The sequence below is a fragment of the Galleria mellonella genome, unplaced genomic scaffold, assembly GCF_026898425.1.
Source record: "Galleria mellonella isolate WM207_F2 unplaced genomic scaffold, CSIRO_AGI_GalMel_v1 utg184, whole genome shotgun sequence".
NCBI classification, from domain to species: domain Eukaryota; kingdom Metazoa; phylum Arthropoda; class Insecta; order Lepidoptera; family Pyralidae; genus Galleria; species Galleria mellonella.
This window is the reverse complement of record NW_026442025.1, coordinates 2,629,778-2,656,668: the sequence shown is the minus strand read 5'-3', so window position 1 is coordinate 2,656,668 and position 26,891 is coordinate 2,629,778. Positions and strand designations below refer to the sequence as shown.

Genomic DNA, 26,891 nt, shown 5'->3' with positions numbered 1-26,891 from the left:
ATATATCAAATTAAAGCTAATTTTTTTCTGTTTATTATCATATACGGTTGCCTAATTAAATCTGGCCGCAAATAAGGGTTGCTGGCTATTAAATATAGTAAATATTAAAAGTAGAGTGAAAGAGAGCTAGCGCGTAACACCACTAGTCAAACGAGGATAGCGATTGCCAGCTGTTGGACAGTTTAAAGCCATTGCGCATGCGTCAGATGCTAGTGTTCTCAATGGATCAGTTGCGACTTTTATTCTAAGATAAAAACCACGCTGTTTTGGAGTACGTAATACACAATATAATATATTGCTGTTTCATTTGTGCATCGAAAAATTATCAATCTCATCAGTGTGAAATAAAATTTATAAAGATGAAGGCGTGTTTTCTGTGCGACAAAAAATGCAATGTACTAGACTTTGATAATGCTTCATTTAAAAAGTGTTCTCTAATGTTATTGTTTCGTCGTAAGAAAAAATATAAATATCATGACATTTTATTAACACTTGAATGTACCGATGATTTCGGATATCATACAGAGTGTTTGAAAAAAGTTACAGTTATAAAGCAAAAAGATAAAGAAGAATTCGAAAGTTTTTGCAAGACACAAACCGTAAGTAAAATTTCAATCGAACTTAAAAAATATAGGTTATAGTTACGATGTAAATAATACAGTGCTAACTTTGAGGTTATTTGTTAGAAATTATTTTTTTTTTATTTTTCATTTTTATAGAAAAACGTGGTCATATAGTTCCACCTAGTAATACCTAGGATATTCAATTTGTTAGATACGTAGAATTCTTCATGTAGTCGAACCTTTTTGAACCTTCTTTCAAATAATTAATAAAATCATTCAGCAATATAGTGTAAAGAAGTAAATGCTATCACCGACTTTCTCTGTTAATCATGCTTTATATCTTAACGAAAAAAATATATAATTGTCTATATTTAAAAAATTAAAAAAAAACAAAGATTACATATTTATATTCTTTTAGATTGACTTAATATTGCAATTTAACTTTTTAAAATACAATGAAAACCGTGCTGTTGAATGACAATGGAATATTTTACTATAATACCTCATTTCTTATAATTTACAGATTCCGAGCTTCTCATCAGTTCTTCATGACCAAAGTATTCCTGCTGTAGACTGTGATCTAGTGAGTATATACAGCAGAAATAATATTAATCGGATATAAAAAAAAACTTTTCTAGGACTACAGTTTTAATGCAAATTGTCTTTCAACGCATCCATTTATTTTGCAGGACGAATCAAGGGGTAACTTGAATGATGAACTAACTACACTTTCAGTCGATGAACAGCTTCCGACAACTTCTTCAAACGAACAGCCTAGTATATCTGCGCAGGAAGATGCTCATTCTCAGTCTCTTCAAAATTTGTCATCTGCTGCTACAATATCCCAGCAAGCTATTTCATCAACAAACAAAAAATCAGCCTGCTTTTTTTGTGATCATGTTGAGAAAAAAGTTGGTAAAAGACGAATTTATGTAACCTTCCCGCAATCAGAAGTGATAGTTAAAAATATACAATCAATAGCCCAACAATCGAACGACTCAAAACTATTAGCAAAGCTAGAGAGCACTCAATCTGTTGCTTATCATTCAATCTGTTTGTCATCTTATCAGATTTCACAAAAGCGAAAGTGCGAAGAACAACCAGAGCCAAGACATTGGCATAAAAATCGTCAATTTCATCAGTTGGCATTCAATGCAATTTCGGAAATTATAAAAGCAGAGATTATTGAGAATAATCGCGTTATGTATCTCTCTGTTTTGCTATCTCAGTATAAGTCTTTGCTATTGGAATTTGCTGAAGGTCAATTAAGCGCTGAAGATTTGGAGGAATATCGTGCTGAAAAATTAGAAAATAAAATTGTAAAAGCTTTTGGCGATCGTATTACTGTGGAGTCATCCATGGGAACACCAAAAAGGAAAATCATTTATCAGTATGACATGGACACGTCTCGGTTAGCTGGTGAAATTGCTAAATTAGAATCATCCAAGAAGAATCGGTGTCGAGATGTCGCTTACGAATTGCGAAACAGTATAACATCTCTGGAAAGTACGAAGCTACCAGATAATCTGACTCCAGAGGATGTAATTCGTGGAGAGTGTAATATTCCAGAACAACTGTTCAATTTCGTGTGCGACTTAGTTCAAGGACCAGATATTCGTCGTAAAAATTCAGATGACGACTTAGTGAAAATAAAGTCAGTATGTAGTGATCTGATTTATATAGTATCGAAAGGTAGAATTAAACCATCAAAACATCTTACACTCGGGTTATCAATGAAATCTATGACAAGTTCGCGAAAAGTTCTAACAATATTAAATAGATATGGACATACAATAGGCTATAATTTAGCAGAAGAGCTTGAAACTGAGATGACGTATAGTTCTCAAAAAGAAAACAATGTGATACCGGCCGGTATAAGCAGAGTTGATGGGCTAAGTACTCACGTAGCTTTCGATAATTTTGACCGCTTCGTCGATACAGCCACTGGTAAAGATACTCTGCACGATACAGTCGGTATCATTTATCAGTTTCGCAATAAAGAAGATGGCCCAAATGACATGGACAATTCGGATACTTCCGATTCAGAATCCGTAGGTGCATATGTTCATGAAGGACCCACGGAGCCTCTTGCAAGAGCTCGTAAGAGACGGCGTTTTGAAGCACCTCCAAAGGAAATTCGTCCCTTTGTCAAGATACCTTTCACAAGTATGACGTTTCTTCCTTTTCAAACAATTACTGAAACAATCGATTCGTGTCACTTACAAAAATTAATTGCAGTTGATAAAGATTTGATTTGGAGTATGTCGTTATCTCGAATAGATTCAGTACCCATGTGGTTAGGTTATAATTGCAAAATTGGCATTGATGAGAGTAAAATCCAGACAGTCGAGTACTTATCACCAATAAATGAGTCTCCTACGTCGCTAGCTGTTGTTCAGGAAACTCTTAACATTGCAAAGGAAGTTGCTAAGAATTGTAATCAACAACAGATCATAGCTACTTACGATTTAGCAATAGCCAAATTAGCTATGCAGATTCAACATACTAAAAAGCCAGAATTTGACGATATATTCATTAATTTAGGTGCATTCCATACTCAAATGGCTTTCTTCAAAGCAATTGGAAAGTATATTGATTCTAGTGGACTAATAGAGATTTTAGTTGAGGCTGGGGCACTAGCAGGAGGTTCAATGAACAGCTTTTTGGACAGTAAACATTTTAATCGATGTAAGCGGCTACATCCCTTAGCTTCTAGTGCTTTGGAGATTCTTCATTTTGAACAATATTTATTTGAAATTAACACGGATGGTGGAGAAACTTTGAACGAAGACTTAAACGTGGTAATGAATACTTCGTATGGAATCAATGAGAGCATTATTTTACCTGATTCACTGCATTTAATACTGGAGGGTTACAAACAATTTCGCGAAATAACACTTCAGGGCGGTCATGGAAAGACAGCTCAATATTACTTGCAGTATACTGAGCTTATAAACATATTTCTTCGATTTTCTAGAAGTATTCGTTGCAGTAATTTTGAACTCTACTTGGATTCTATCTTCGAAATGTGTGGTTACTTTTTTGCATTCAATCAGCCGAATTATGCCAAATGGGCTGCTATGTATTTAAATAACTTAATCAAGCTGAAGGTTGAAAATTCGACTTTACTTCAGGAATTTCGTGAAGGTGCATTCGGTATTAGACGCACAAAATCATGCTTGGGCAGATCACCTGTAGATTTGACTTTAGAGCAGACAATTAATGCTGATGCCGGTAATACCTTGACTGGTGTTAGCCATTTCACAAACTCGATCGCTGCTCGAGAAAGATGGGCTCTTAGTCATAGTGTCAGAACAAAAATTATGTCATTTGTAAAAGCAGAAATCGGATTTTCTCAAGCAGATGATACTTCTTATACGTTAAAGAAGAATCGAATTGAGAAAGACTCAAAGACTCTGAACAGCATTGTTGAAACGATTAAGAAAACAATGAATCCTTTTTCTGAAAATGTAGACAAAGATAGTTTGTTCAATTTGTCAACTGGTAAAGCGGCATCTTCAAATGTTACCAATTTTTTACTCTACGTTAATTCCTTAGGTCAAGAACAAAAGTTAAAGTTTTTTTCGGATTGCTTTGAAGATTCAACAAGATTCGTGAGACCAATAACTCGTAATAAAATACATAACTTCGCTTCAGATTGTGCTAAAAAAAGTATTAAGAGTGCCACCGGAGACAAAAAAACATTAATTAAAATGGAACGAGATATTTTTGGACGTCTGTTAGCAATTGCTATAAATCAAAAAGTTGACATTGGACACTGTCTATCATTCCCTCTTGCACCTGTACCTCCTGCACTATTCCACTGTTCAGGCGACATGATGAAGACGGACAAGTCAGCTTTAAGTAAACAATTGACGGCAAAGATTGCACCAACTAATCCGGGACAAGTCGACATAGAAATCATTGATGGTTTTTATTATTTATATTTAATTGGCTCTACTTTACCACAAACATTTGGAAAAATTGCAGAATCGATATTGATAAAACTATGTTCAAAGAATGCTCCAGTAGTTCATATCATCTTTGATAGATATTTAACGCCTTCCATTAAAGATTGCGAACGAGAAAACCGAGAAGGAATTGATATTCCATACACAATTAATGGGCCTTTGCAAACAAGACCCAATGATTTTCAAAAAAGCTTAAAGAACTTTCGTTTCAAAGAAGCCCTGGTAAAATTCTTAGCTAATCATTGGGCTGATCATTCTTTTGCAGCAGTATTAGGAAATAAAAAAATTTACATTACTGTTGAAAAGAAATGTTTTTCATATTGTTCTGCTGGAAATGTTGTAGTGAAAACTGAAGAAACCGAATTATCATGTTCACATGAAGAAGCTGATACAAGAATTGTTTTTCACATAAGTAAAGTACCTGAAAATTTAAAAATTTTGGTGAAAGCAGCAGACACTGATGTTTTAATAATTTTATTAGGTAATATCCATAAATTTCCTAATTTGCAAATTTGGTTGGCCAACAGTAAATCAAAAAAAATTAATAATAAGGACGAAGTTTACATCAATTGTACGGACTTATCAATAAAATTAGGTCCAACTTTATGTCTTGCTTTGCCTGCTTTTCACGCATTTACGGGTTGCGACTACACAGCTGCATTCTTTAGCAAAGGGAAAGTTAGACCCTTCAATGTATTTATTAAGCATCCACAAATTCAACAAGTTTTTGCGTCTTTGCAGAATCCTTATGACATTTACAACGAAACCAAAATCGATGCAGTTCAACATTTTACGTGCCTTATGTATGGACTTCCAAAGTGCCAAAGTGTAAATGCCGCAAGATTGTTATTATTCAACAAAATGTACGCTTCAAAAGAAAACAGTGAAAAATTTATGAAAAGAATTCAAGGTTTTGACTCGACGCACATTCCACCGTGCTGGAAATCTTTAAAGCAAAAATTATTACGGACAATCTTTGTTAATTTGATGTGGTTAAATGCTACTGAGTCGGATTGCATCAAGTTCAGCGCGGAAAATAATGGCTGGCTGTTGTTCGATGGTTTTTTAAAACCAACATGGTTCCTGGGAGACTCAACTCCAGCGCAAGTTGAGAGTGTGCTGTGTGATTCCACGAACAAGCCTTCCGATAATAACGACGATACCGATATTTGCGATGAAAGTGATAGCTGCGATGATAGTGTGACTGAGAGCTCCGATGATTCAGATTTTTAAAAAAGAGTCACGGAAATATAAAATACATTTTAAAAAATTATAATTTGCTTAAATTGATGAATATGTAAAATATATGTAATACTTGAATAAAATCAAATCTTTTTTCATACAGTACTTGCACAACACAATTTTTTTTACATGGTTTTTTACAACCTTGGTTTTATTCATCATCAATATCCATTTTTTTTTTTATTTTAAATTTGTTATTTATTTTTTAATTTTTTATTTTGAAAAGAAAGACGTTCCTTTTGGAGTATTTATTATTTTGAGGCGTACCTACTATTGTTTGAATCGGAGGTTGAGAACAATAGCATTTGACGCATGCGCAATGGCTTTAAACTGTCCAACAGCTGACAATCGCTATCCTCGTTTGACTAGTGGTGTTACGCGCTAGCTCTCTTTCACTCTACTTTTAATATTTACTATATTTAATAGCCAGCAACCCTTATTTGCGGCCAGATTTAATTAGGCAACCGTATATGATAATAAACAGAAAAAAATTAGCTTTAATTTGATATATAAATTATGAATGTACGTTGTGGGTGTATAAATGTAATAAAATCATACCTGTGTACACCTGGCTGCGAAGAGGTGCGGCCAGGTGCGCAACGGCAACCATGATTTTTCACAGTCTTTATAGATGTTGCCGTAAAGTGAACGACATTTTACTGAAAAAACAAGTCAATGAAATTTCTTACGGATTATGAATTATTAATAATTTAATTAAAAATACTAGCGGCCACATTTTGATAGGCAACCTAGTAGATATAAATTCTCCTAATCATAAATATGTGTAAAAATTTGGTTTTCAGCAAACACTCGATGAGTACACTGATTCTGCAGCCGGATCTTAGACTAATAGTTTATGGTATGATATCGATTATAATAATTCAATGGAAATCATATATATATATATATATATATATATATATATATATATATATATATATATATATATATATATATATATATATATATGCTTTCGCTGCTCAATTCTCGCGATTAATATTAACTTGTAGTACTGTGTTAGAGTAGATAACCTCAATGATAAAAATATTAATTCTTTTTTATTATTGACAGTCTATTGAAGTTGGCTAGTCTACTAATAAAACTTGAAGACCGATGTCTTTTCCTGTTGTATATTATTTTATTTAGCTTTCTCCAACACGGTAGCAGAGGTCCGTGGATCGTAACCACGCTCTGTTGTATATTATTTTATTTAGCTTTCTCCAACACGGTAGCAGAGGTCCGTGGATCGTAACCACACTCTGTTGTATATTATTTTATTTAGCTTTCTCCAACATACTGTTCGTATTTCTCGGCTACTATCACGAATATTTTAAAGAAATTAATATTAATCTGAAATTAAAAAGATTACAGAGACAGAAAATAGAATAAAAAGTTTATTGACCATCTTATTACTACTATGTTATCTGTGGTCTATAAGCACTCAACACACAACCTGTCATGTTTATTTCATTATCATGTTTTTTTTTCATTTCATCATCATTCATTATGTTTTCGTGCAGTATTGGCTATCACGCGTCTAAAGTTTTATTTCAATATTTTTAGTAAATAAGTGTTTTTTAGTGAAAATAATCTTATCTACAAACATGGGAAAGAAGCGGAAACATAGGGACAGTGAGGATTATAAGCGGTTGATTAAAAAATTGGCCAGAAAACTGCATAAAAGACGTCGTCAACATTCGCCATTGTCAAGTTCAGAAAGTTCAATACAAAAATCGGATAAGTTAATACTTATAAACAACATTGTATTAATAGTGGAAGCATGGCCATAAAAATTGTGATGCGAACAGTACAATCTGGGACTGTTGCCTTCACATCATGTTTTATTATATGAAATATGGACAGATATTATATTGTATATATTTTACATGTACATGCTTGATTGTCATGCGAATGGTTTTAGGGATCATTTCCTTCACTACTTAATAAAAACACTAAGTATTTTTTTCTTTCAGCTTCTGAAAAGGAAAATGAGGACCCTGAGATAATTAATATTATTAATACTGATAATACAGATAATGAATTAATACTGCCACCTGCTGATGAAATGTCAGTGTTGTCTGTAAATTAATTCTTAGCTTTGCCCGCAGATGAACTGTTAGTGTTGCCTCAAACAATCAATCAAACAGTCATGTTTATTTCATTTAGTTTAAAGCATATTTATCAGTATAAGATAGACAAATAAGCCTATACAGATTTATATAACGAATCAGGGAGGTGTCGTCCAATTTTTTTCGAATTTGTGAATAAAAATAAAATAACGATATTGCGGGGAAAAAGTGCCATTGAGGAAAAAAATTGCTAATTTAGTAGAAACAGAAGTTGGAGAAATAAATATTTCACACTATTTATTAATGACAATGATAGACGGAAAAGCAACATCAATTTTATGTGATACTTCATCTCAGAGATGCGACATTTGTAAAGCCACTCCAACTGAGATGAATTATTTTCACATAATTTACCCTTAATTGCATCAAAACCGACTGATCCAGATCTCTGTAGATACGGATTGTCATCATTGCATATCTGGATACAAATGATGGAATGCATTCTGCATATAGTTTACAGATTAACGATACAGACATGGACTGTAAAACAAGTGCATCATGAAAAGTAAGAAGAAAAACATACAAGACGCTTTTAAAAATAGAATGGGACTTCTGATTGATGTTGTCAAACAAGATCACGGCTCCACTAATGACGGAAATACTGCTAGAAGATTTTTGCCGATCCAAACATGACTGCTGAGGTAACTAGTGTCAGTGAAGACTTAATTAGGCGATTTGCAATCATTTTAGAGGCAATTTCATCAGGCTACCACATTGACACAGTCAAATTTCACGAATATGCTCAAGTCACCATACAACTGTATTTGGAATTATATAGCTGGTATAATATGCCTTTAAGAGTTCATTAAGTTCTTATGCATGGTGCAGCAATTTCAACAAGGAAGAAATGCTACAAAAGCATGTAGAAATTTATCGAAAGTGTTTGGTGAAGGTACAGTTTCTGATAGGACATGCAGAAGATGGTACGAAAAATTTTAAAGAGGTGATTTCGATCTTTCTGATAAGCCACGTTCTGGGCGACCATCTTTGATCGACGACGGTGTCGTTAAGGCAATGTTGGAGCAAGATTCTTTTCTGACAACATCGGAGATCGCAAAAGGCTTAATTCAGCTCAACAAACCATTTCTGACCATATTCGGAAGATAGGATTGGTGTGGAAGTATTCAAGATGAGTACCACATGAATTAAGTCAGAAAAATTTGGACGATTGAATTGTCATATGCACATCTCTGCTTGCTCGGAATAAAATCGAGCCCTTTTTAACCGGGTGATAACTGGGGATGAAAAGTGGATTACATACAACAACATTGTAAGGAAAAGGGCATATTGTGAACCCGGAAAACCTAGCCCTTCCACCTCTTAACCAAATTTGAGTCTGAATAAGAGAATGTTGTGGGATATTCGAGGACCAAAACATTATGAGCTTTTAAAACCGAACGAAAAGCTCAATTCGGAGAAGTATTGTCAGCAACTGGATAATTTAAAGACAGCGGTCTAAAAAAAGAGGCCGGCAATGTTCAATAGGAAGGACATCATACTGTACTACGTTAACGCCAGACCACACGCTGCTTTAGGGACTCGTCAAAAAATTGCAGAATTAAGCTGGGAAATTCTGTCACACCCACCATATTCCTGGACATAGCAATCCCTGATTATCACTTGCTTTTGTCTTTACAAAATTTTTGACGGGCAAAAAATTCAAAAATGAAGTTGTCAAACAAGCACTGGTTCAAATTTTCGCATCAAAAAATGAAACATTTTCCCAAAATGGGATATACAAATTGCCCTTACGCTGGCAAGAGATCAATAATAATAATGGCAATTATATTATTCAATAAAGTTAATTGGCAGTAAGAAAAAAACGGACAGATCTTTCCGGTAGACCTAATATTAAGGTTTAATTGTACTAATGTTAGCTTGCTGCAACACAATAATTTTTTGTGGTACTCATGATTTGTCATAGAGAGGAAAAAAAGAAGATAATGGCGTTTTACAGGATTTGCTTAAACTAGAAATTTAGTCTTATGATGAAATTTTGCGGAACACTCGGAAAAAGGGCATAAAAATACTCAATATACGTCTCTAAAAATCTAAATGAGATTTTAAATATATTTGGAGTTGAAATTAGAGAAAAATTTATCATTAATATCAAAGCCGCAAGTGCCTACAGCATTTTGGCTGATAAATCAGCTGATATTGCAAAAAAGGACAACTATAAATAGGTAATATTTATAATTGCCACGAAACAGATATTAGAACAGTTGGAACTTCTAGAAAAATTTTGGCTACCAATGGACAAAAGAGAGTGGGATCGATAATCAGTTGGGAGAGAGGAAAAAATATCACTTTGTTGTGTGCTATGAGCGCTGTAGGCGGTTACATTCCACCGATGCAAATACGTCGATTATTATAAACTAGTCGACCATAACTATTTAAACGAAAAGGTTATTAACCATTAGTAGCGAAGATAGAAAGAAAAATAAACCAGTAACAAGAATTTACCCGCACCCCTCACCTACTAAACATACATCATGTGCTTGCGACTGCAGTTCGAACTTGACCGTCGTACTAATTGCATGTTATTGTTCTTCGAGATCTTCGTTTGTATTTGGCGTACAAATTACCCGTAAAAAAGTATAGACAAAACAGATCGAAAGAAAAAGAGTTAGAAGTACAAACAAAAAATTATTCAAGTAAGATTTCGCGTAGAAACTGGATTGTTGGTAGGGGGAGGGGGGGCACATTGATTCACGGGGCACATTGGTACAGTATCTATATCTCAAAACCGATAAACGCTACACAGTCCGGCACATCACTAGAATGCTCAAGGGCATTCACAAGAATGACAGTTGTGACACCGTTCGCCGCCAGTTTGCCATTGGACCTCAACGGTCACTAACGTGTTGAAAGTGGCGTGCGCCGCTGCCTACAAAAAAAAAAAAAACGTGAAATGTAATTGTGTCTCAGGAGGATTCATTTAGTTGTTTTTGTTATTATTTGTTACTACAGGTAAGTAAATATAGTTATTATTGTATTTTAAAATGTTTTTGATTGCATTATTATTATATATTAGATAAAATTAATTGTTTGTGGAAAAAGTCCGTTGGGGCACTTTGATACGGTAATGTGCGGGGTACAATGATACGTATCAATCTGCCCCTCTACTGTATTAAAGTGCCCCGTCAAAAATAATAGTTTATTTTATTGTTTATTTTCTTTTTTTCAGAAAATGGTGCGCACGAACAAACCCAAAACTGATAGAAAAAATATCAATGAAGAAAACATTGAAGACGCAATACGTGAAGTATTGTCAAAGACTTTATCTATACGCAAAGCAGCCGACAAATATAGCATCAAAACTGCGACCCTACAACATCGCATAGAAAAAGCCAGAAAATCATTTGAAGCTACCAGAATATTATCTACAAATGAAGCATCCTCTTCATTACAAGCAGAATCTTCTTTATCACAAGCAGGTCCATCTTCACCACAAATAGCACCATCTATGGAGATGGCACAAATAGCGTCATCTTCAGCACACACTACTACTGCAGCTTTATCATCACACACTGCTACAGCTACTTCATCAAACATCTATGGTTCCAAGTATACCGTTGCACAAGTTTTTTCAATCGAACAAGAAAAGGCATTGACTCAATATTTATTGAATTGCAGTAAAATGAATAATTACGAACGCATAATGAGACAGTATAATTTTACACCCGATCGAATAATAAACTTAGACGAAACAGGCATAAGCACAGTTCTTTCTACTCCTAAAGTCATTGCTGGAAGAATACAAAGACAGGTGGGACAAATAGTTTCTGCAGAACGCGGAGAGTTAGTTACTTTCTGTGGTATTATTACTGCTACTGGTTCTTCTCTTCCTGCAGTTTATGTCTTTCCAAGAGTTCACTACAAAGATCTCTTCCTAAATGTAGCTCCTGATGGAAGTCTAGGGTTGGCAAACAGAAGCGGCTGGATGACATCAGAATTGTTTATAAGAGTTTTGAAACACATTCAACGCCTTACTTCGAGCAATAAAGATAACCCAATTCTAATCATTTGTGACAACCACGGATCGCACATTTCAATAGAAGCTGTTAACTACTGTCGTGACAACGGTATTGTTTATTTGAGTCTGCCCCCACACACGTCACACAAATTGCAACAGCTTGATGTCAGTGTGTTCGGACCCTTCAAAGGCAAATTGAAGATAGCTTTCAACGACTGGCACATTCAAAATGTTGGAAAGACTTTGACCATATACAACATTGCTGAACTGTCAAAATTAGCATATTTGGAATCATTTACACCAAAGAATATCATAGGTGGTTTTTCCAAACCTGGAATTTGGCCAATTAATAAACTGGTATTTGGCGACGACGACTTTGCACCGATAGACATTTTCAGCACAGGTTATCACGATTTGACAGATGAGAACACTCACAAAACACAAGATTTACATTTTGTAGACTCGGAAACAAGTCAAAATAATGAAGTTGTTGATAGAGAACAAAATAAAACTCCTACTTTGGATACCGACCCAATTTCAGTGTCTGATGCTGACGATTCTCTACATGTTTCTTCATCACAGGCTATGCTTACTCCTGACGTAGTTAGACCTTATCCAAAAAAGGCGATTACTGACAGTGTCTTAAAAAGAAAAGGAAGAGAAAAGGGACGATCAAGAATATACACTGACACACCAGAAAAAAATAGATTAGAAAGCTTACGTAATGAAAAGGACAGGAAAAGAGAATTACAAAAAGCAAAACAGCATGCAAAAGAATTGAAAACAGCGAAAAATCTGCTGGGGTTAACTGAGCCAAAAAAGAAAAAGAGAGTAACTTCTTTGCCTGCAGAAATAGATTCCGATTCTAGTCTAGATGAAGTTGTGATGACGAGTGATAGTGAAGACATTGAAATGCCATCGGAATCAGAAGAAGAGGTAATTAATGAAGAACCAGTTAATCCTGAACACATAAATATTGGAGATTTCCTACTAATTAAGTTTGAGAAGAAGAAAACTGTGACTCACTACGTTGCCAAAGTCGTATTTAAGTATAATGTGACAGAATATGAAGTATCATATCTCAGAAAAAAAACAGGGTCTTATAAGTTCATATTTCCAATTGTGGAAGACAAAGCAAGTGTGGATGTTAGAGATGTAGTTTTGCAATTACCAAAACCAACTTTCTCCAAAGGCACATCTCGAACATCGTCGCTTTATTCATTTTCGGTAGGTTTAACTCGATATAATATCCAGTAGATTGTTTTGTAATTTATGAGAGTTTTTATGATTATTTTTGTTAAATTTTTGATGTTTGTTTAATTTTTTAAGAAAACTATTGTTTATTTTGATAGGAGGTTCTAATATTATATTTTCATTAACAATATTCAATGTTAAAGTCTGATTACTTAGTAAGTATATAACTGATTATATAATTAAGAAAATAACAGAGAATTAGTCTTGTTCTATGATGACAATATTGTTTTTTTTTGTGATTATATTTCTTAAGTAACTTAAGAGACTGATTATGGCTAATGTGCACTCTTAATAAAAAGTGTTTTGCGATCTCAATCAATAAAATTGTTTTATTTCTTAATTTTAAGTAATAATACAGTTTATATTGGGTTTTTAGTCAGTTTAAATTTGCATTTCATATGGATCTAAAATACGTATCAAACTGCCCCACCCCATGTATCAAAGTGCCCCACTGGTGGGGCAGAATGATACAAACATTTTATTTTCTTAAAATCACATTATCTCTATACGTCGCCAATTTTTGCGGTTTTTGCGTAGCCAAAATGTAAGCTGACATATCAGCCAATGCACACATCAAAACAAATATTTAAATATAATGCTTTATGGTCCTCAGAAAAGAGATTTAATTTTTGTGTATGAAAGTGCCCCCCTCCCCCTAGACGTACCGAAAGCAAATTTCGGCAATACTAATATATTTTACTATAATTTTCTAATATTGCAATAAAATATATAAACTACCTAGTTATTTTACCAATAAATAACTTATAGGGGAGATAGGGGAGCATTGGGCAGTCGGGAGGTTTGGGCACCCCCTCATTTCTCCAAAACTTTCATAGATATTTTTTGTTTTCTACCACAGCACTATACTTTATTCACTAGCAACACCGCTTATCTAAAGTGTCAGCTGTCATTTCACTTGGTTGTCAAGTTACATGCGCGTAACGGTTTGCTGCGTACAGAAGTAAATATTTTATTTGTGATTTGATGTAACTTATCAAAGAAATCTGCAAGAACGTGTAAGTATCTGTGTTATCTTTTTCTTTTGTGTTTAATGAATATTATATTTGCCTGTAAATTAGGTTTCTACATTTGATAAAAATAATCTTATTCTAATCTATTTGAAAAGTGAGGTTATGGGGAGCATTGGGCACGCAGGTAGGAGGGAGGTTTGGGCATGTTTGGCTCTGTTTTTAGTGTATTTTGGTGTCTTTTTGCTATGCCTATTGGATTGAGTGGTTAATCATTTCTTTTTAGGACAATGCCGTTTTCATTTAAAAAGAAAAATAAGCGACGTGAAATCCCTAAAGATATTATTTTGCGCGCATTGGAAGAAGTTTCCAAAGGTGCTAAAATTAAAAGTACTGCGAATAAATATGACATACCAAGATCTAACCTTCAAAGGTATATCAAGCAGGGTGGTGTCGTAAAAGATAATTCTTGTAAATTTATATCGTCTCAAATATTCACAAAAGATGAAGAAGAGAAAATTTCGGAATATCTTGTAACATCTTTTAAACTAAACCATGGACTATCAAAACTGAAAACACGCGAATTGGTTTATGAATACGCCACTGCCATTAAAAAGAAAATACCAGATAACTGGACAGAGAAGAAACTTGCATCCAAAGACTGGATAAGGGGATTTTTTAAAAGACAGCCTCAACTTTCGATAAGGACACCAGAGGCTACCAGTCTGTCACGGGCCACAAGCTTCAATAAGACAAATGTCGGAAATTTTTTTGAAAATCTTAAAACTGTGTATGAACGGCATCGCTTCGGCCCTGAGTCTATTTACAATATAGACGAAACTGGATTATCAACGGTGCAACGAACCCAGAAAGTGATTGCTCTCAGAGGCACTAAGCAAGTTGGGCAAGTAACGTCAGCTGAAAGAGGGACGCTTGTAACGGTTTGCTGCGGTATTAATGCATTGGGTAACTCAATACCACCATTTTTCATATTCCCACGGGTTAATTTCAAAACATATATGCTAAATGATGCCCCTGTTGGTTCAGATGGAGCAGCACATCCTTCAGGGTGGATGACATCACCAAATTTTTTAAAATATATTCACCATTTCGCCAAACACGCAAAACCAACGCCTTCATCGCCAGTTCTTTTGCTGCTGGACAATCATGAGAGCCATATTTCAGTACCAGTTCTCGATTTTTGCAAACAATCAGGCATTGTTTTAATGACTTTCCCACCACACTGCAGCCATAAACTGCAACCTCTAGACCTGACTGTCTATGGACCACTGAAAACTTATTATAACACTGCTGTAACAGATTGGATGGTAAGCAATCCGGCCAAAACAGTAACAATTTATGAAATACCAAAATTAGCAGCAAAAGCCATTCCACTAGCATTCAAGTTGCAGAATATTCAAAGTGGATTTGAAAAATCTGGCATATGGCCATTGAATTCAAATATTTTCTCCGATGAAGATTTCGCTTGTTCTTTTATAACTGATCGCTGCTTGTCGGAAGAGGGTAATGTTCCTTCAGAACAATCTATTTCAGACCAACCTGTCACTGAACAGCCTTCAACAGGGGAAAATCAGAGTCTAGAGGATCGTACAAGTTCAAATGTGGAAGTCATTGGGCCATCTCAACTGGAATCTCCCTCTACAAGTCAAATTAGTGGCACTGTCAATGTAACACCTGATGTAGTAAGACCGTATCCGAAGGCCGGCCCCAGGAAATTGCAGGGTATGAAACGGAAGAAGGGAAAAACTAGAATATTGACGGACACACCCGAGAAAAGACTTATAGAAATGGAAGAAGAAGAAAGACAAAGAAAAAATAAGATCAAAGAGCTCAACAAAAATAGAAAATGCTTCAAAAATACAGGACAGAAAAAAATTCCGAAACTTGCTGATGAATTTACTTCCAAACTAGAGAAAAACAGGAAAATTAGCAGCGATGATGAAATAGAAAATGTTTCAGTTTCTGACGAAACCGTTGTTGAATCGGAAGATTTTGATGAAGACGATGTGATCGTTCTGGATAGAAATTTCCAGATCAATAACTTTGTATTAGTGAAATTTGACACCAAAAAAACTGTCTACCATTATGTTGGAATAATCGAAGATGTTAATCAGACGATGGCAACTGTAAAATTTATGAGAGTGAGTAAGTTAAGAAATACTTTTATATTTCCTGACATCGAGGACGTAGCCAGTGTCCTCCTGGAGGATATAAAGACAAAATTGCCTACACCAACGACATGGATGAAACGTGGCAGCTTAAAATATAAATTTGACAAGCCTCTATGGATCATACCAAATATAAGATAAGTTTAATTAAGTCTAACATCGTGCAGTACTGATTCTAAGTCACATTGTTAAATTTTTCTAAAATCTATGATAAGAAAAAATGTTTGTATTACAATTTTTTATAGTAATGTTATATAATACTTAAGCCTAGTAGTATAGTAAAGCAATTTCGTGCATATTAAATACAGTGCCCAAACCTCCCTACATGGGTGCCCAAACCTCCCGACCGCCGGGAGGTTTGGGCACTTTGGACATGTGTTCGAAGATCTCTTGTAACTTTGAAACTAATTACAATATTGAAACTTTTCTTAATAATAATTACTACCAAATATGTGTGCTCCCTATATTAGGAATAAAATTTTGATTATGATAAAAAATAACAGTTTTATTAACATTTATGTAAAAAAGTGCCCAATGCTCCCCTACCTCCCCTAATTAGTTTGAAATAATAACAAATTATTTACTTAGGATATTCTAGGTTATCCTACTACATTTAATACAGTTTACTAAAGATATTTATGTCAAATTCCAGGTTAGAATTGTGAGGTAAATCATAGGAAATAAATGGTATAGTGATTACTGTGCGCCCACATAAATATCTATATCGTGAAATATAACAAGGTACCAAATATTAACTTGGAGTTGTTTTTATTGTGTAATTTACTTCAGTTTTGTAAGTATTATTAATATTTTATAAATAGTGTAAGTCAGGACCTATTGTTTGCACTTTTATAATGGCAGATTATAAAGAATTATTAAAACAACAGAACACAATAAACATTGTTTAAAAAATATTTACGACCATATTACGAGTGCAAACCCCTTCCAAACCATACTACAACATACCAATACATATTGCACAATAGCTGTTCTCAAACACAAATTCCCAGAAAGAATGAAAACATACTTTACAAAGAAAATTGATAAAAGGGAATACGACAGGGGAGTGAGAAGGCAGTATGTTTTAAGTCGCGAACGTACGGTGTATATTTTAGGAATCAATCGCGATTCATAGATATAATTAATATTATATAATTACTAATTTTAAATAAAGACTCTGTATTAAATTATATTAAACGACATTGTGAACTTAAATAGTATTCATTTTTTAAAAAACCTATCACCGACCATCAGAACGTAATTACCATTACTGGAAACTTGGGAAACAAATAATGTCAGGACTCGTGAATTAAATTTAAGATTAGTTAAAGCTCGTGAATTACCATACAACTTTGATAAGGTGCAGGCAAACATTGAGAAGTGGGTATTGGATGAAGATTTGGAAAAAAATTTGAGGAACGTTAACCATGGCTTCGGCTATCAGACTGACAACAGTGACATAGCAACTGATGCATTTGTGTTCTTGTTGGTTGGCGTCAACAAAATCTTTAAAATACCAATTGGCTATTCTTTGGTAAAAGGCACGACTGGTATACAAAAGACGCAACTAGTCACGGATGCATTAGCACTAGTAAATGAAACTGGAGTAGAAGTAAAGGCTTTGATATGTAACAGCGTAAAGGCTAATTTAGTTACGGCTGAAGAATTAGGTTGCTGTTTGGACCCAATAAAATTACAGACATTTTTGGATCCTACTTCAGGACAGAATGTACACTTTTTTCTTGATCCCTGTGACATGCTAAAGTTGATTCGGAATGCATTAGAAAGTTATGGCTGTCTTATAACTACATTAGAAGAAAAAATTAAATGGAATCACGTAGTAAACTTGCACAAAACACAAGAAAAAGAATTGTTTATGGCTAACAAACTCCGAGCAAATAATTTTCATTTTAAAATGAAAATCATGAGCGTTAAAATTGCAGCTCAGTAATTAAGTACAAGCGTTGCGGAGGCTCTACTTTTTTGACAAAATGTTTTGATGTTGCCAGACTTTGAATATGTAACGGCAACAGCTCAATTTTTAAGATTCATTAATGATGTATTAGGCCGGAAATTTGGCCAATAGACCGAGATATCTTCTCAGAGGAAAATTTTGCGGCATCTGCAGTCACAGACATTATATGAGGAGGGATCAAAAAGTAGTGAGAACGACATACTACTTGGTAAGAAAAAAAAATATTGGCAGGCATAGCTCAGATACATATTTGTGATGTTAATAAAAAAAAAATCTTCAATTTCCTTTTGTTGTTTTTCTGAATGTAGTAATTTGTTTGCTTCGTGTCGGAATTAATTATACAGACTATTACAACAAATAATAACAGAGAACAGACTACAAGTAGGTAAGTACCACAGACCATTTAGTAAGACTTCTCATTATGACAATATAGAAGGGTTTATCAGCCCACTAACCAATGACCAAACCAATTGAGATCTGTTCCTGTTATTTATTAACGAATTATTTGAGATTATCACCCATAATTGTAGTCTTTGCTAATGACATTTTCATTATCATGACAATTGTCAGTAAAAATAATCAGAATTGACATGAAACGATAAACTTAATAATCGAGTGGCTTGATATGAATAACCTAGCAATAAATTTAAATACAACTAACTATAAATTTTAAAAATCAAAATACCATTCTTAACATTATGTTCAAAGACATACAAATTGATGTAGTAAATGAAACAAAATTTCTTGAATTCTATCATTAGAAAGATCAAAAAATTAACTGGAAAAATAAATAGAAAAGTATATAACAAGATTAATAGCTATGAAGAGACTGAAAAACATAACCAATAAAAAGACAGTGCTTAAAGCATATCATGGATATGCAGAATCCATTCTACGGTATGAATTATAGGGGAATGGTAACAGTATGAATAGAGCATTTATAGCTCAAAAAAGTACATTATATGATTTACCATCATACACATCATGCCAAACATGTTTCAAAGAACTTGGCCTATTAACACTTCTATTGATTAACATATATGAAATAGGTTTTTTTGTAAAGCAAAATATACATTTTTTTAAAAAGGCTTGCGATAAGAAATACTAGAAAAATAAATTTCCACAAACACACATATTGATGCAACATTTAAAAAATTTGTCAAAGTGCATTAAAATTTATAATAAAATTGCAAATATTTTGAAAATATATAATATAATAATATTCAAAAGAAAATTATATGAATTGTTAAGCAAAGAAGAAACCTATAATGTTAAAGAATTCCTAAAATAGTAACTGACTACAAAGTACTCAATTTTATTTTATATTAAATTATTATCATTAATTAATGTCAACTGTTTACTGACATTATTGTACATAAAATTTGCATGCCATTGTTTTAGCAAAACATGCATATTCATAACATATTATAACTACTATTTGAATACCATGTTTTTGAGCAAATAAATTATTATTATTTTATCTGGTAATAAACAACATAAATGAATATTCATTATAAGTGATATATGATAATTTATTGACCAGAGTATGAATTTACTAGAGAAAACATAAAACACAAAAGTGACTACCTAGGCCTAAACTAACCACCCGGGGGAAAGAGACTGTTAGGAATGGAGTCTAGCTGACCGATTGCCAGCAATACACCCTATCGACCGAGGTCGACATGGAGCTGAATTCCAGGTGTATTCATTACGATAATTTAACTGACCTCCCCCTTCATTCTTAGCTATCATCCTTCACTGGTGCCCGTTAGCGCAGGCGGGGTCACCATTACATTATCATCCATTAAATAATAACCTAACTGCCAGTAAAGTTAACGACCAGATTTGAAACAAACGCTTCAACATTTTAACAAACTTTCACAAAGATTAATGATATTAGGTTATTACGACCAATAGACGCCTAATTAACAAACAAAACACCCAGAACGAATAGTAAAGAAAAAATTCGTTTAGGATTATAAGCACTTTGGTTTCAACAACAATATAATTTGTAGAACAAATTAAGTTTCAACCAGACTATTAAAATTTGTAGACATTAGAACTATTCTACATTTATTAAGGTTAAATAAGGCACAGATTACAGACACTGACTGCCTATAAGCACAGATAAGAGAGACTATGTCTATTTAGTTCACAGATAGTTCTATTTCGTTGCTGATATCTAGCTTTATCTACGTACCTAACTTTGGCTTGGACAGAGAACTTCACAGAGTAAGGGTTTTTATTTTTTCAAATTTTAACTAATTCAAATATTAAATACAAAATATCTTAACGTACCAAATAAAAAAAAATTACTTTTGTGAATTTGCCTTGCATTATGTAGTCAAATCCCTTTATTATCTCTGTTAGGAGTATGAGTTGTAGATATACGACCTAATTATCTGTGTCTATCGATGACAATGTTCGTTGCTAAGCATCTTGTTGATTGTAACATTTTATTCTGCTTATTATACGTATTTTAATATTTAATATCGCTTTCCGTTCTCCACTTTAATATGGTAGCAGAGCAAATAATAACGATATAAAATGGCCTCCTATGGAAAAATAGAACAATTAAATAAAGATAACTATGACACATGGGCCTTACAAGCAAAAGCAGTCCTTGTTAAACAAAAGCTATGGAAATACGTAGTAACTCCAGACATAGAATATGAGGATCCTAAAATTAAAGAAGAAGACTTGCTAGCGCAGTCAGAACTCATTCTATTGATGTCTGCAGCAGAAATAAAACTAATAAAAAAATGTGAAACTGCACATGAAATGTGGCAAAAGCTCAATGATATTTATTCGAGCAAAGGTCCGGCAAGAAAGGCTAGTCTATTAAAACAACTAATTCTGAGTAGATTACAAAATGGCAATGATATACGTGAACATTTAAATAAGTTTATGGATATAGTTGAAAAGTTAAATCAAATGGATATAAGTATTCATGACGATCTACTTTCAGTTATGATGCTATACACCTTGCCGCCAGACTATGAAAATTTTAGAGTAGCGGTAGAGTCGAGAGACACGTTACCTAAACCTGAGGATCTAAAGATCAAAATTATTGAAGAATCGGAAGCGAGAAAACATTTATCCTCTGCAGATGCAAGCACAAGTAATGAAGAAGTTTATTATGCTTTTTGCAAGATATGTAAGAAAAAAGGACATAATACTAAAAACTGTAGAAAGAAGTCATCATATTACAAAAATAAGACGAATATAAAATCCAGTCATGATAGCAAAGACGTAAATAAAAATAATATTGCGATTTGTCTATATGTATCTAAGGAAGAAAACAAAAAAGAATGGATCATAGATAGCGGATGCACTTCACATATGTCTTATGAAAGAAATATATTTCAAAATTTAGAAAACACTTGCAAAACGTTAAAATTAGCGTCTAACGATGGTGCTGCTGAAATAAAAGGACAAGGTTTAGTATGTTTACAATTAAATGAACCTGGAAAGAAAGGAGAAATTAAATTATGTGACACATTATATGTACCAGATTTGTCACTGAATCTGTTATCTGTTGGTAAGATTACCGAAAATGGGTGTACTGTACTCTTTACAAAAAATAAGGCAGTAGTTACTCACAAAGATGAAGGTGTGATTTTGAAAGCACATAGAAAAGCCGATGGCTTATACTATGTTGATGCCAAACTAAATAAATCTCAAACATGTTATTACACAGATCAAAGCAAAATTCATCACTGGCACAGGAAACTTGGTCATATGAATGAAAATGACATGAAGTTTGCTTTAAGAAATAAAAGCCTAAAAGGTTTAGAATTTGGTTTAAACGAGAAACTTGGAGATTGTGAAATTTGTATTCAAGCCAAAATAAAAAGACTACCATCTAAAGCTAATACTGTTCCTCGTACTACACAACGATTAGAAATCATACATACTGACGTTTGTGGACCGATGAAGTCTGAAACTTATGCAGGTAACAAATACTTTGTTACTTTCATCGATGATCTTACTCGGTATAGTCGTGTATATTGTATCAAAAAGAAAAGTGAAGTATTAGACAAATTTATGGAATTTAAATCTGAGATGGAAAATTATACTGGCAATAAAATAAAATGTCTTCAGTCAGACAATGGCTTAGAGTACTGTAATAATGAATTTGAAATGTTTTTAAAGAAGAATGGTATAACAAGACGATTAACAGCTCCATACACTCCTCACCAAAATGGTATAGCTGAAAGAAAGAATAGAACCCTTTTAGAAAAAGCTAGATGTTTAATGATAGAATCTGGAGCACCGATGACTCTATGGGGTGAAGCTATATGTACAGCGAACTACATTTCGAATAGAAGTATAAATAAAAGTATTGACAACTTGACACCGTTTGAAAAATGGGTCGGAAGAAAACCGTCTTTAAATCATTTTAATGTATTCGGAATAAAAGCGTACATGCTTCTTAAAAATAAACAAAACAGAAACAAATTTGAAACAAAAGCCATTCCTGGCATGTTTGCAGGATATTCTGAACGATCAAAAGCTTTTAAAATTTGGGTACCTACAAAAGGTAAAATTATGATTTCAAAAGATGTGAAATTTGTTGATAAATTTTTCTATAAAGAAAACTTTAATTCAAATAAATCAGCAAATAAATCAAGTACAACTGGTTATGTAGATCTGCTCTTTGATAATATTGAAAAACTAGAAGAGAGAGATAAAAACAAACTATAATCAATGAAGAGAACATTGACCCAAATGAAACTGAAAGCGAATATGAATCGATTAACAATGATTTTGAGACAGATGATGAAGGAAATATCGAGTTGGTAGAAGAAACGAGACCTTCGGAAAGCCAAGCTGAAACAAATGACGAAGAGACACATGAAGAAGTTCAAACAGAAGTTAAACGGTCACTTCGAAATCGTAATTATTTACGAGCGCCTACAAGATTTGACGACTTTGTGATGACTGCTTCAGAAGACGTAATGAACTCACAAAAAGAACCTGAAACGTACAATGAAGCAATGAAAAGTAAAGATAAAAAAAAATGGCTTGAAGCGATGCTGAGTGAAATGACTTCTCTAGAAGAGAACCAAACCTGGGATCTCGTGGAGCTACCTAAAGGTAGGAAAGCTCTTTCTAGTAAATGGATTTATAAAATAAAAACGAATCCTGATGGAAGTATTGATCGATATAAAGCTAGGTTAGTTGTAAAAGGTTTTTCACAAAAACCTGGTGTGGATTATGATAAGACATTCAGCCCAGTTGTCCGCTTGAGTACAATTAGAGCAATGCTAGGAGTAGCTGCAAAAGAAAATTTATCTCTTTGTCAATTCGACGTATCCACAGCATTCCTCAATGGATCAGTTGAAGAAAAAATATTTATAAAACAACCTGAAGGTTATAACGATGGTACAAACAGGGTCTGCCGTTTGAAAAGAAGCCTATATGGACTTAAACAGGCTCCACGTTGCTGGAATACTTGTATACATGAGTTTTTAATAAATTCTAAATTCATACAAAGCCAGTCTGATCCTTGTTTATACATCAGAAAGAATGGCCTGTCTAAAGTGATTATTGGGTTATATGTTGATGATGGATTGGTAGCGTCAACATCAGAGAAAGAAGGAAAGAAATTTCTTGAAGAGTTACAAAACCGCTTTAAGATTACGACAAAGCCTGCAAGTTACTTTCTAGGACTCGAACTAGAAAGATCTAATGATGGATATATAACATTAAGTCAGAAAGCCTATACAAAGAAATTACTAGAAAAATTTCGCATGTCTGACTGCAAACCGGCTTTAACACCAATAATAAAAGAAAACAGTCAAGATACGTCTCTAGATGAAAGCGAATTTCCTTATCGCCAGGCAGTTGGAGCACTGTCATATTTAATGGTAGGGACAAGACCAGATATCAGTTACGCAGTGAGTGTTGCCTCCAGAAATTTAGAAAAACCAACGAAACGGGATGTTATTGGAGTAAAAAGAATACTTCGCTACCTGAAAGGATCAGTAGATAAGGGGCTAATATTTAAGACTGATATCACAGGAAATTTAAATTGTTACAGTGATGCAGATTTCTCTGGTGATCAAGAAACTTGTCACTCTACCACAGGAATAATATGCCTTTACTCAGGCGCTATAAGTTGGAAAAGTCAAAAACAAGGAATAGTAGCCTTATCTTCGACAGAGGCTGAACTTATAGCTGCTAGTGAAGCAACACAGGAAATTATTTGGCTAAAAGAGTTACTATCTGAATTAACGGAGCTAGACAAGCAACCAGTTCTCTATGTGGACAATGAATCTGCAATAAAATTAGCTCACAACCCTGCATATGAATATCATAAAAGGACAAAGCATATCAAGCGCAAGCATTTTTATGTCAGGGAATGTGTAAAGGACGGGCATTTATTAGTGAAGCATGTCTCATCGGAACATCAATTAGCCGATATGTTCACGAAGCCACTCTACAGACCAAGATTAGAAGAACTGTCCTCACGCATTGGAATGAGTAGCAAGCAACTATAAAAAGTAGACGGGATGTTAGGAGTATGAGTTGTAGATATACGACCTAATTATCTGTGTCTATCGATGACAATGTTCGTTGCTAAGCATCTTGTTGATTGTAACATTTTATTCTGCTTATTATACGTATTTTAATATTTAATATCGCTTTCCGTTCGCCACTTTAATAATCTCTTTATTTATAATTCTTTGTAAGCTTCGTCTTGAAGAGTGCTAAATATTTGCCGCTAGTCTGTTCATAACTGGGAATTCTATCCGCCAACAGCATTTTTTGTTATCGTACCCTGACCCCAAAACTTTTCTCAGTATCCGTATACTTCTACGGCGGAATAAAAGAATTGATCAATCTTTTTGAGTCAATATTTTTTACACTAATAATATCACTACAAAATATAGAATGAATTTACGTAACTTATTATGAGTGAGCTGAACTTTTGTGTAGCTTCTGAGTTTTAAATGACTTATATCATCTATACTGTCAACTGTTTAATATATTAGAAGATTATGAAAAGTATGAACATTATTTTTCTATATTTTAAGCTCTTTTTTTTTGTCAGATATTTATATATTTCATGTTCGTAATGTTATTGTCTGTCAAAAATTTAAACTTTAAAATTAACAGTAATGTCAAGAAGATCTATAAAAGATTAAGATGCGGAATTTCTTTTTCAGTTTAGAGTGCTTAAATTATGATCTTGATTTTAAGACGGTATTTTTTTTTAAATTTCTTAATTATTTATACTTGATTATGTACAAGTACACAGTGATTAGTTCATTTGGGTAAATGTCTGTCTATTTTCAATCGGTTGCTGCCTATTAATAACACAATAGCTTTTTCTGTAATAATATAGATAGAATGACTTACCAAACTGATGATGAGAGGTGGAATGGAAGTAGGTGAATAATATATACTGGTGTATATCACATAAACTTTAGGGGAACTTTAACAAAAACCAGATAGATTTATTATTATACGAATACACATACGAAACAATAGTTTATATTGTCACATTTTTTTTTCTATTCATATGGAATAGCACAGAGTGCATCCGCTAAAAACAATGTTTGTGAATGTGCATTTTCGTAAATGGCGTGTTGGCTGACGGAATTTAAACAGATGGTGACACACACTCATAGACTTTATACTAATGCTATCCAACCTTAATGTTTTCCAGCCTTAATATTTATCCCGTTTTTACTTCTTTTATTATATGTTGGCAATCTGTTTCTTATTCAAATCAAATCATTACTTGTTCTGTGATCAAAACAAACTTTATTCATATACAATTTTGTTTAGATATTTAGCTATTACGTATGTTTTGTTCTTGTTCAAAACGGATATTACTTAATAATATTTAAGAGTTAGATATCGCATTATACGTTGTACGAGTACCGTCCGAAACCATACACAACATATATAGTCAGCAGTCCATTGCTCGATAATGTTTTTCCAAGACCGTTATGTTTAGTATAGCTATTTGATGCGGTTACTTAATAAAAAAAAATATCTTTAATGTTCTATCAAAATTATAAGTATTGGGCCTCAATACTATAGATACCAACCTATTTAACAGACTCGGTAGTCAAATCATACTTTTTAAATTATTGAAATAAAGATCAAAATAAAATAATGTCAACTTGCATTATTTCTTCACAAATATAATTTTATTTTCCCTAAGCTTTATTGTAATCATTTTTAGCAGGTATGTACAGTAAAAGAAAAAAGATTAAACAACAAGATGTGGTTTATGATAATACATCAAGAGATGCCATTCCCAAGAGGGGATACTATTCCGAATTAGTATCTGACATGACTAAAGAAGATCCAACTAGGGAAATTTGCGCAAAAAAACGTATGAAATTACTTTTAGAGGTACAAACATCTTGTAATCTTTTAAATAATTATTAGCTGAGATTAACTCTTCTATATAAAAAAAAAAATAAACTGAATTAATCTAAGTTCGTGGCGCAAACAATAATACAACATGATCGTTAAAGTGTATACCCGTTGATTGTGTAGACTTGAGAGTCTGGATGCCTCAATCGTTGTCTATAAACTAGGTACAGGTGTAGGTACCTATCATTGCAAAATTGACAGTTCGTAGTTCAATGGCGGTATTT

At 33.5% G+C, this 26,891-nt stretch overlaps 2 protein-coding genes across 2 annotated transcripts; both read left to right on the top strand.

Moving 5' to 3' along the window:
* Positions 1–10,640: 10,640 nt before the first annotated feature.
* LOC128200447 (uncharacterized) lies at positions 10,641–13,554 on the top strand. Its single transcript, XM_052893874.1, has 2 exons — positions 10,641–10,875; positions 11,093–13,554. The coding sequence occupies exon 2, from the start codon at positions 11,096–11,098 to the stop codon at positions 13,136–13,138; it is 2,043 nt and encodes a 680-aa protein (XP_052749834.1). The 5' UTR covers positions 10,641–10,875; positions 11,093–11,095; the 3' UTR covers positions 13,139–13,554.
* Positions 13,555–13,899: 345 nt separating this feature from the next.
* LOC128200448 (uncharacterized) lies at positions 13,900–16,864 on the top strand. Its single transcript, XM_052893875.1, has 2 exons — positions 13,900–14,151; positions 14,390–16,864. Exon 2 carries the CDS (start codon positions 14,394–14,396, stop codon positions 16,431–16,433), a length of 2,040 nt encoding a protein of 679 aa, XP_052749835.1. The 5' UTR covers positions 13,900–14,151; positions 14,390–14,393; the 3' UTR covers positions 16,434–16,864.
* The last annotated feature ends 10,027 nt before the right edge of the window (positions 16,865–26,891 follow it).

Excerpts from the sequence above, each read along its gene's own strand:
- LOC128200447 (XM_052893874.1), top strand. The coding sequence starts at position 11,096 with ATGGTGCGCACGAACAAACCCAAAACTGATAGAAAAAATATCAATGAA.
- LOC128200448 (XM_052893875.1), top strand. The coding sequence starts at position 14,394 with ATGCCGTTTTCATTTAAAAAGAAAAATAAGCGACGTGAAATCCCTAAA.